Source organism: Hyalella azteca, unplaced genomic scaffold (genome assembly GCF_000764305.2).
Source record: "Hyalella azteca isolate HAZT.00-mixed unplaced genomic scaffold, Hazt_2.0.2 contig6753, whole genome shotgun sequence".
In the NCBI taxonomy this organism is placed as follows: Eukaryota; Metazoa; Arthropoda; class Malacostraca; order Amphipoda; family Hyalellidae; genus Hyalella; species Hyalella azteca.
Window position 1 is genome coordinate 161,527 of NW_025936905.1, and position 12,197 is coordinate 173,723.

The 12,197-nt window shown below is 38.2% G+C and overlaps 1 protein-coding gene across 1 annotated transcript in view; it reads left to right on the forward strand.

Annotated features, from left to right (window-relative positions):
* The window catches only part of LOC125178065 (hemicentin-2-like), a gene marked incomplete in the record, with an annotated part of 64,244 nt that extends 58,243 nt beyond the window's left edge, over positions 1 to 6,001 (forward strand). The window contains 3 exon segments of the mRNA XM_047880990.1: positions 200 to 355; positions 2,494 to 2,661; positions 5,820 to 6,001. Of these exon segments, the coding sequence (XP_047736946.1) occupies positions 200 to 355; positions 2,494 to 2,661; positions 5,820 to 6,001 (506 nt within the window).
* Positions 6,002 to 12,197: the final 6,196 nt, after the last annotated feature.

The following is a 12,197-nucleotide window of genomic DNA, read 5'->3' on the forward strand; positions in this document are numbered from 1 at the left end:
TCATCGAATAATTATTAATCAACGATATTTCAACTTAAAATTCTTATTGGGACCCACGTGAATAATCTGTCACTTACTCACACGTCCCGACTTTGCTCAGTGGTGAGCGAGACGGTGTCCCAGGGCGGGACCAGGGTGTCCCAGGGCGGGACCCACATGAATAATCTGTCACTTACTCACACGTCCTGACTTTGGTCAGTGGTGAGCGAGACGGTGTCCCAGGGCGGGACGATGTTGACCAAGACGACGCTGAGCTACGTCAGCACGGGACGGTCTGACATGGGCCACTACCTCTGCATCGCCAACAACTCCGTGCCGCCCTCTGTCAGCAAGCGCATCACGCTCAACGTCCGGTGTCAGTGTCTATGTTTTGTTCTTAAACCATTTATTTGTTTGTATCACACCTCTTATTATTATCATTTGTATTATTAGGTGTCATTGTCTGTGTTTTGTTTTTAAACCATTTATGTGTGGCCATTATACCTCTTATTATTATCATTTGTATTATTAAATAACATGGTTAATGCTACTAGTAAATACGAAAGCAGCCTGTTACATTACGCTTTTGTTCTCATAGGCATTTAGTAAATAAGCGCTACATACATACAGCGCTAAATAAGCGCTGTATGTTCAAAGTGAGCTGCGAGTTTGATACCAAAATATGAGCGTGTAACACTCAAGTGTATCACTCAAAGTATTTCTTGTAGATAATAACTTAAAGAACGTATAATTTAACATAGATTCTATCACACTACATAGCTTCTATTTACTATATACTCACATATTTTCTTTTGGTTGTTACTTACCGCAGTTATCTATGAACTCGAATCGTTTATTGCTCCAACATATGCTTTAATGAGTATTATAAACGATATGTACGATTTATATTACCTTATATTCTATTTTATAAACAATAAAACTTTTATTCCATTTTTATTCCACCATATTCCATTTTTTCTGTTCTGTGAAGTCTTAACTGAAACTAAATAACTACTCTCGTTATCATCATAAATAAAACAATAATAAATGTAATAATGAACTATAATTATAGGGCCCCGGCAAGATGATTATCTCGGGTGAGTGGGCCCCGGCAAGATGATTATCTCGGGTGAGTGGGCCCCGGCAAGATGATTATCTCGGGTGAGGAGATATGAGCAGAGCTTTATAGTATTGCACAAAAAGTGCAATTGTGCCAAGATTTCTCATAAAGGAGAATTGTGCATTTGTTTGACAATAAATTCAAATAATTGTGTAGAGTGAAAGATTTCTCAATAATTTTCAAATAACAGAAAAATTATATCATCTTAGATATATCGTCAGTAATTAATTATTTTCTATTGTTTTTAAGCGTACAATTATTTAAAGAATTTCCGGGATTCATTGAACATTTCTCAAATTTCCCAGAATTATTTGCACATTTTAAACATAAAATATACATTCTAAGCATCGAAGGTGCTTATATATAAAGTTGCCCTGTGTATTCACATCTTTTTCGTGAAAATGTTATCATGCTCAGTTAAATAAAAACAAAATATCGTCAACTTTACAGATCATCTAAGAAAGTATTATCATAAATAAATTCGGTAACCCAATATATTTATTTATTGTCCAATATATTTAATATTTTAATCCAATATATTGTCTCATCGATGATGAACATACTTTTCATTGAAAAAATGATGCATTGGCTAAGCATTTTCATAGTTCGAGATGATTTCAGACGTCTATTTCAAACACATATCAACACCATTAATATTGGCGTTGAATTAATAGTTCGAAAGAACAATTATAAGTATTTTATTCAAATTTGCATTTAAATCATTAAATTTTCTCAAATTTAATTCAATAATATTCATACATTGAATATTATTACTAATTATTCCATGTCAGCTGGGCGCTACACGGTGACCGAGTCTGTGGTGGGGGACACCCCCCCGGTGGTGGTATCCACGATACGCATCGCTGGGGTGCAGGCCGGGGATGTGAGATCGGCAAGATGATTATCTCGGGTGAGTGAGCTGCGGAAAAATGATCATTTTGGATGAAGATATAACGGCAGAGTTTTATAGTATTGCGAAAAAATTGCAATACGTTCTTTCCATTTTAAAATTTGGGTTATTTCTCAATAATTTTCAAACAACCTAGGAATTTTATAATCTCAGAAATATTTCATGCATGTCATTATTTCTTATTGTTTTTAAGCGTACAATTATTTCCAGAATTTGCGGGATTCATTAAACATTTCTCTGATTTCCCTGAATTATTTGAGATTTATAAACAAAAAAATATACATTCTTAGCTTCAAAGTTACATATATATAGTTAAATTATGTATCCGATTACTTACCGCCAAAGTGGTATCATGCACAGTTAAATATAAACAAAATATCGTGAATTTTACAGATTATCAAAAGAAAGTATTTTAATAAATAAATTCTGAAATCCAATATGTTTAATATTTATCTCATATATTTATTATATTATATTATGTCAGCCGGGCGCTACACGGTGACCGAGTCTGTGGTGGGGGACACCCCCCCGGTGGTGGTATCCACGATACGCATCGCCGGGGTGCAGGCCGGTGATGTGAGCGCCTACACATGCAGCGCTACCATCAACAATGACAGCTCCAGGAGCAAGAGTCTTACCGTGCAGCTCAACGGTACGTTGTTTACAGCCATAATTACTCTGCAGCTCAACGGTACGTTCATTACTGCCATAATTACCGTGCAGCTAAACGGTACGTTCATTACAGTCATAATTTCAATACCTCAATATTCAAACTTATTGATATTATTATATATTATTAGATATTATCGAATTTTCGTTATCAACAACGACAGCTCTTGTAGCAAGAGTCTTACCGCGCAGCTCAACGGTACGTTGTTTACAGCCATAATTACTCTGCAGCTCAACGGTACGTTGTTTACAGCCATAATTACTGTGCAGCTCAACGGTACGTTGATTAAAGACATTCTTTGAATATTTCAATTTATATTTACAGTAGATATTGCTAAATTTTTGTTTTCAATCCATCAACAACGACAGCTCTAGGAGCAAGCTTGCTGTGCAGCTCAACGGTACGATGATTACAGTCATAATTTGAAAACATCAATATTCAAACTTACAGTAGATATTAATAAATATTCAATATCAACCTAGACTTTAATAAATATTCAATATCAACATAGATAATAAAAACTATTCAATATCAACCTAGATATTAATGGATATTCTATCCTGCATGCATTTGAAAAAAAAAATAAAATAAAATTTAAGCAGCAAGATCCTTACTGCGCAACTCAACGGAATCCTGCTTTGTAGCCCCAAATCAATACATCAATTCAAGTAACAAGAAATATCAGTAAATTATCCATATTAACCCGCAGCCAACTCATACATTAGTTTTTTATTCGGCTCTTACTTTACAGTGTAACTATAGTTACTCTATTTCAACATAAAATTAATGTATGAACTCAGCAACTGTAAGTTAATGTATGAAACGCTTTAAACATAATTTCATGATGAGTGTATTCTTATTAATTTCAGAAATCACCCGACCTTCAACCGAGCTACCGAGCATAGACATTTTTTACAACGGTGAGTATCACATTGCTATTCATTTCGTTTCTTATATTTATTCATCAATAATTATTGATATGCCTCGCTTCCTGATCGAATTGCTGGCAAAAGAGCACACACTAATCATGTCTCATCATCGCCTTATAATGTTTATCATACATCCCCTCATCATAAGCTGCTGTTCACTCATCATCCCTCATCATAAGCTACTGTTCACTCATCATCCCTCATCACAAGCTACTGTTCACTCATCATCCCTCATCATAAGCTACTGTTTTTTCTTCCATTATCGTATCGCGCTGCATTTTCTCCCCAAGCCACCCTCACCAGCCACCCTCACTAGCCACCCTCACCAGCCACCCTCACCAGCCACCCTCACCAGCCACCCTCACCAGCCACCCTCACCAGCCCCATGAAATTTCCCATAATTTGTCCGTGATAGGAATTTTTTTTCCTCTAGAGCTTCAAGCGCAAAAATTTCATTCATCACCATGTTCACTCATCACCATGTTCACTCATCACCATGTTAACTCATCACCATATGTAATTATCATTTATCACCTCCTTTATTCACGTCAAGATCCAATTCTCAACACTGTACTCCACGATATCCAACAGAAGGAACAACAATCATTCAACATTCCCCTCTCGTACACTCTGCTCTACAACATTCACGGCGAAGCAGGCAACATTCATCACTTCATTAATTATAACTCAGTTCATCAGGAACTTGCTACGCGCTTGGAAACATTGCGATGCTGCCAAAATTCGTTTGGCTTCAAACTTCATAGCGGGATTACGAAGCTTCTTCTTGAACTATACTTGAGACGCTCTGTTGCGCGCTAGATACGAGACAACGCGTGCTCTACACGTGCGTTGTGATGGTAGTTACGTATTGTACATGTGCTTTGTAATGTGTGCTTGTACACGGGCATTGTGATGGTAGTTACGTGCTCAACATGTGCATTGTGATGGTAGTCACATCCCCAATAAATTCATATACAAGGTTTATAGTGAACAACTTCAGTGTACAATGTCCTGACGTACCAAACTCCCCTCTTTCCCTAACGTACCCCACCCCGCGCGTGCCCTGACGCACACCTAGCAAAATGAGTGAGCATCTGTCCATCTATTTATGCCTTTTATTGCCTAATGTGAGTCATCCTGATCTAGTTTAGGCCGGCAAAAGGACATATCTGAGCTACTTGCTCAAAGTTAAACATGGTAAGCTGAAATTAACTAAGTGAAGTGTAACACGTACACAGCGGCCTAGCACCCCAAATTGTACGGAGTGAAGAACACGTAAACAAAGACATAGTAAACTGAAATTCCCATAAGGAAAAGAACGTACCCAAAATCAAAGCACATTTAAAGGACCCGATTATATACAAAGTTTACAGTTGTATTGTAAACTGAAACCATACTAAGACACCGTACACTGTGTAAGACACTGTAAGACACCGTAAACAGAGACATAGTAAACTGAAATGACCATGGGGAAAAGAACGAACCCATAATCAAAGCACATTTAAATGAACCGATTAAAGACAAAGCTTACAGTTGTATTGTAAACTTTAACAAAACTAAGACACCGAACACTGGAACCTGGGAGGCTAAAAAGCAGCACGAAATAAGTTGATGCGACGAGGGGATGCGACATCAGCATAAGGAGCGGCTAATAAAGAGGGTCCCTCGTTACCTAGATTTATGAGGGCCGAATACTCCCTCTCTTCTCAGGGGCGGGGGCTGGGGGGAATATTCACGTGTGGGGGACCGAGGATATACATAATAAAATAAGCAATTATATGTGAATACAATTTTTTAGGCAATTGGAAAGTTTCTTGTTTATCACAAAATATCCGTAAAAATTTCTTGTCATTCTGTTTTTGTAAACGAGAAAAGAATAAAAAAAATTGCATTATATGAGACGAATAAAGATGAATATGAGGAATATGAACCTGGTTAAAATCAATATGTATTCACAAATAGGATTGGGCAACGACGAAAATCGCTCCGTCTATTCACTGGCTTCAAAACTGAGATTTCACCTCAATTCTTCTTCCTTCATGATTACTTCGATGCCTAACATCTAAATTTCATATTCAACGAGATAACACAATTTAATACGAGGTTTCTCATTTTCTGTTTCTTCCTTCGCGATTACTTTGATGCTTAACATCTGAATTTCATATTCAATGAGATAACATAATTTAATATGCGGGTTCTCACTTTCTGCAGACATTTTCCTGCACCCGAACATGCGTCAAGGTAACCTGGACCAGCCCCAGCACAGCCACGGTGCTGGGGTCAACGACAGAAGCGAGGCTAGCGGCGCCGCTGCGATCACCGCGCATCTAGCCACATTCTTGCTGTTCGCTGTTCAAAATTTAGTTAAAATGACAATAATTATGAAGGAATAATGAATGCTTTTTGATATGGCGGCAGTGATGTGCAGAATATCATTTTACAGAGAAGGTGTGTTTAAACTTACAGAAAAATTTTGTGTTTTTTCTGAAAAAAAGTGTGCTCAGATCCTACATCTTCACGGCCTCGGTATTCATACCGGACGAGGGATGCAACTATGGGGTAATTCAACGATCAGAAATTAATAAAACTTGATCCTTTAATTACTTTCTGCGAAGGCATCATTTGATATGGCGGCAGTGATGTGCAGAATATCATTTACAGAGAAGGTGTTTTTAAACTTACACAAAAGTTTTGTGTTTTTCTGAAAAAAAATGTGCTTAGATCACACATCTTCACGGCCTCGGTATTCAGACCGGACGAAGGATGCAAGTACGGGGTAATTCAACGATCAGTAATTAATAAAACTTGATCATTTAATTACTTTCTGCGGAGGCATCCATCTATACAAAATAATAATTCCCGCTTATCATCGCATTCTTAAGTTATCTACTTGTTATTAGAATTTATGCTCAACCATCTTGTGAACATAGTAACAATGGGCCACGCCGGAGAGTCTTCTAACCAAGAGTTTAATGTAATCTTAGCCGAAAAATGTATGAACATTGGTTTGTTTTGCCAAAAAATCATCCATAAATGAGAAAATATATTCCCTGCGGTAAGATGGCCTGAATTATAAATTATTTTTTTAACTGACCTCTTTAGTATCGCAATTATATATAGTGTATCAACATTATTGTATGCAGTTAATTCAAGTCTTTTGTTGAGTCATTATACTCAGAAAAATTAAGGGGTTATTGTGAGAATATTGGTGCAATTTCACATACATAGAACGAACAGAGGGCGGAAGTATAGATCCGGCCTTTTGCCGGGCCATACTGGGTCAGACATACCCAAATAACCGTAACAGAGCATAAATATTTGGACAATGTCTCAATTATTGCTCTGAGCGTTCACACGAAAAGTACATACTGTTTAAGGTTAATGTTGTTGAGCTTCTTACGCTGTATAAATATTTATGAAGATATATACAGGTTACAATCTGTGTAGCTTTCAATAACATTCATAAGGCTGTTATTTTCAAACCACCCTTTGCTCAAGCAAAGAAATTACGAATTCAATAGAAAATTTTTCAAATAGAACTTTTTTGCGTGTTGGTGCTCAAGAAATTGAACTAGTTGTGTCAATTCGATGTTACTGTAACCTAATTGCAGGAGTCAAAAGGCATTTGTTGGTTGATTTCTTTCACTTTTCATTTAATTATCTACATTAAGACCGTGACCAACAGGCTTCTAACACTCCCTTTTCTGGATACATCAGAATGCATGGCTAAAGAGCTTCACCATTAGATCTTGAAAACATTCCCTTGAATGGCAATTGAGATTAATCAGCTGTGCTAAATTTAACTGTAATAATTGTAACTGTACAGTTGACTAATTAATCACATATAACGAAGCGTCAGGCACGAATCAGGCATAACAAGGCACGAAAAGGAAAAGAATCGGCGACAGGCCACATCAGGCCTACATTTCAGCGCCGACATCATTATGTTATGTTATGTTATGTCAGATAGCTGAATTGTCGGTGTACATACCTTGCACTTGTACAATGTACTTCTGTTAAACGATGACCTGAACTGCATACGGACTATGTATGCGTAAAAAACTACATATAAAAATATTTACCGTAAATATATCTCATTTTTCGATGAAAAGATCATACGTATGATGAAAAAGCATAAACATAATACCAGATCAAGTGTTTCTTTGAACTTCATCTTATTCTTCATGGCTAAATTCATGGTAATCGTTTTTTGGCATCATTGTTAACTAAAAGTCATATTTTTATATAGAGTACATTTCCAACTGACGCGGCAGTTCACTTGTGCTCAGGGTATTTGTTGCATATTTCACCTCGACAGTGTTTTGAGGGCCGAGATTAATTGTTTTACAAGGATATTATCCGAGCAACTTCCCACCGCTGCAACCTGGTCACCTGTGATGGCTCCGTGCTTTCACGCCGAAGTCTGATACTAGTTACTTCACTTCCTTCTTACCTACATCACTCCTCAGTTTGCTCCTTTTCTTGTTGCTCGTTCCTTTACTTCCTCTTTCTCTTGTTCGTTCCTTCACTTCCTCCTCGCCTTGCTCGTTCNCCTTCATTTCCTCCATGTCTTGCTCGCTCCTTCATTTCCTCCTTGTCTTGCTCACTCCTTCACTTCTTCCTTGTCTTGCTCGCTCCTTCACTTCTTCCTTCTCTTGTTCGTTCCTTCACTTCCTTCTTGTCCCGCTGGTCTCTTCACCGCAGAGCTCGTGGCCGTGGTTATGTAGTTGTATTCTTCTTCATAGCAAACTAGCGGCTAATGGTCCACCCTAACATGCTTTACTATTTGAATTTCGTGATTCCCGATATTCGTTGTAAACTGTAATCAAAATAAATATTTCTGCTTAGCAGATAATATCTAATTGTTGCTGCACGTGACGGTGAGTATTTGTGATTACTTTACATTACGCGATATTTAGTCAAGGTCTTCGCTCTAGTAATAAAACCTTTATAATTTTAGTCGTGAGGCTGTTGAGGACGGAATTAAAGTTTTAAAAGGTTCAGAAAGCGTTCATTATTTAAATCTTTAAGAAACCTCTGTTTCCTTGTCACCCGCTTCATCAGAGCTTGTTGAATGGCCTATGTACACATGCATACGCCATTAATATAGCGTTCTCGTAAATTAAGTTACTTTACCTGTACTACGATTCCAAAAACTTGATTTTGATGTATTAAGACATTCCGGTCAATATAAATAAGCTATTCGTCGTCAAAGGTATAAAGATGTACATAATTTTTGTAAAAGTGTTTTACGGTTAACAAATGCACACATTTATTATATGGAAATATAAAAACAGTGTGTTTTTAGTTCGGAAGTTCACTTTTACTTATTTTTACTTAACACTTTCAAGTGTTACTGTAAATATCAGAATATCTTCGAGTCTGCATGGTTAAAGACGAGTTTAATTGCTACTTTTTGAATATAATATTTGTAGCCCCTGCAATATTTTGTTCGATTATGTACGTACTCTAAGAATTATATTATGTACTTAGCACCGCGGCAACCTGGTTACTTGTTATATGGCTCCGTGGAAAGTGAACACATTGTGAACTCTTAAAAAAATTATGAATGAGCAAGAATACCACATTTTCCTGAAATTAATTGAAATATTTTTTTTATCAGTGAATATTACCCTTCTAGAAATAATATGATTAGCAAGCGTGGTGATGTAAAATGTTTATATATGATGACATTTGTCGGGAGCCGTGAGTAATTAGATGTGCATAATGTAAACTATAGACGTGTAATAACCTCATCAAATATTCTACTTATGAACTGTTCTTTATGACGGAAATAACCTCGATGACAAACCTTGTTTTTTAACCAAGAACATAACCGAGTAATGTGATCCGATGTCAGATTGTGATCCGATATCAAAAAAATTATTTATAATACTCTGTACTTGTATTTTACTGTCTATAAATATTACATCAGTCGTCAATCATGCCGTTCGTTGTGCAAGGCAGGAACAGAGAGCCGACATTAGGCATGATACCTGACAATTATTTTAAAACAACTTATCCCTATCTCTTCGTAATCTAGATCTCCCATGAATTCCAGTCTTAAAAGCAATCCTCTTACTCGATCATGATCTATGTTTAAACTTTTTATAACCATCGCTACTGGGAGAAATCGAGAGCTGATAAACTGAGTCAGGATGTCGAGTCTGCTTTGTGTATAAACAGAACGGGTTATCTATAATAAGTGTGCATGGTTGCAGGCAATACATCTGCTATTGCTTTGGTATTTTGTCGATTTCACTACGAACATCGAGTAGAACATTTCTCCGTCGGAACACTTGGCAGTGGACGTCGTTAAAAGTTCACATTTTATTTATACTGCCCTAATGTACAGATTGGTAAGGATAGTTGCGAAAAGATTTTCGATGAATTAGATTTTGCTTTGTTGCAGCTGGTTCTACTCTTTGGGTTACAACAAGCGTCCCAAGTACTCAATGTACATAGCTCCATCGAACGGGATTCCAACATACTATAGTAATTACATTCATCGCAGAGCATGTATTCCGTTATAACTCGTACAGCTCCACGTAGGCACGTACGTATAGTTGCGAGCCTCAACAACGAACATTGACACTAGCTTCGCGAAACCAGCGTGTAATTTATTTCGAAAACCCAAGGAGCAGCATTTCAAACCAATAAATTTCGGAAATAAGCATCCGTTTGCCTCATCCTTAGCAAATCTCATTTTCAAAAGTCAAAAAGAAATTCAAACAGGGTAAGGAAAGCACCTCTTGAGACGTCATAAGCCGACGTAGCTGAACTGGCACGACTAACTAGGATTCCTCGAGGTCCCCACATCTTCGAACGTAACAGATTTACTCAACAGATTTCATGAAGTCACAGAAGCTCGTATCGTTTGGTGCTTGACTATCATAGTAAATGATAAAATCGTAAATATTAACCATAAGCATTGATACCACCGACCCAGACCAGGCAACCCTAGTCTTACGTTGCCGTTAGACAAGAATGAGCTAATCCTGCAAAAAGGTTCGAAAAATTTGAAATGCCATCGTTGAAAAAGGTGAAAAAGAATTTACTTCATTAAAAATCCCTAGCTTCGTTCCAAAGCGTTGATCGTAAAACAGTTTGAATTCGCAATTTTGACTACCAATAAAGTGCAGTGCTCAGTCACTGCTAAAAAATACCGCGCACCAGCTTTCAAGTTACAAATTTCCTCGCCTAGAATCTGGCAAACCAAGTAACTAACACGTCTGAGACCAGCTACTCCTACGTTTATTTATTCATCAAACATCGAGCTAGATTAAATTAAGAAACCAAAATTTAATTATTTGAACAAGCAAGGTTGTGTACAAGGAACTGCTATTGCATGAAAATTCTTTAAAAAGTTTGGAGACAAAGAGTATTAAAAACTTGTGAAAAAAATTACTCGTGAAAATTTAGTTGAACTCAATTTCTTGCTCTTGTAATTCTTGCAAGATCTTCATCATGTTTTCCAGAGTACGAAGCTGACGATGGGATGCATGGCCGCGAAGGAAATCTAGCTCCTCTTCCGTTGCGTACTTCAGAATGAAGTAACAAAAATCCGTCTCAACATATTTCAACAGTATTTCTATTACACGCTTCAACCACAACCTTTTATTCTCATCATCGAGTCGAAGTACATGAATGGCATCCCACACAGACTTGTGCTCTTCCAGAAAGAAGATAGAGTACTCTCTCGTGTCTGCTTGTCCCGTGATGTGAAGTTCCCCAAAATTGTAACGCAAATTGACAAGAGCCGAATCGCTAGTTGAATCGCATGTCTCCAACGGACCTGCAGCACCCGACGAACCATTTGTTGAACACTCGGGTGAATCATCGCTTGCCGTGGCTGAAACGTTTGAAGCGGATGTACCGTAATTAGAAGAAACCCTGCAAGTTTCCTTAATTGGTGATCCAGTTGAGGAAACTTTTTCTTCGTGATTGGGGCTCCGGTGCCCTCCACTTACTCCACGGGGCCCCAATTCCATAAGACCAATTTGACCATCACCGAGATCACGAGTCACGTGCTCTGTGTGCGACGATTCGACGCCATCTCTTTGAGGACTCGTGCTCAGCATCGCTGCTCGAGTAGAAGAAGTAGAACTCACACCTGTAGCATCAGTCCCGCTCGCTGACCGGGCTTCGTGTCTGTAACGATCTGACAAACGAGCCATCATAATTTTGTCGAGCTTCGTTGGGAGAGGGGCTGTCAAATTTGAAACTATATCAATGGTATCAGTGACACTCCAACGGCCAGCTGACGGATGTTCTAGGGTCAGTTGTAAATTATTTATTTCTTCAGCGAGTTCAGTGGCTGCTTCTGCTTCTTCTCCAGATGCGGCTCGGCTTGAAGTTTCGGAGCTCAACGCTCGTTTGATTTCGTCTGTCTGAAGCGCAAGGGGAAACTCGCAACCTTCGGTGGCCTGGACGCTTTCTCTACGGACGTTTACGCCGAATACGGCTTCGAGGCTACAGCTAGGGGACTCCCTACTAGAGGTGTTTGACTCCAAGACGGGTGATTGTGTCACTGATGTCCCTTCCGAAGAGTTACCTCTGCGCGAGATACCAGATCCTAGGAGCTGACCA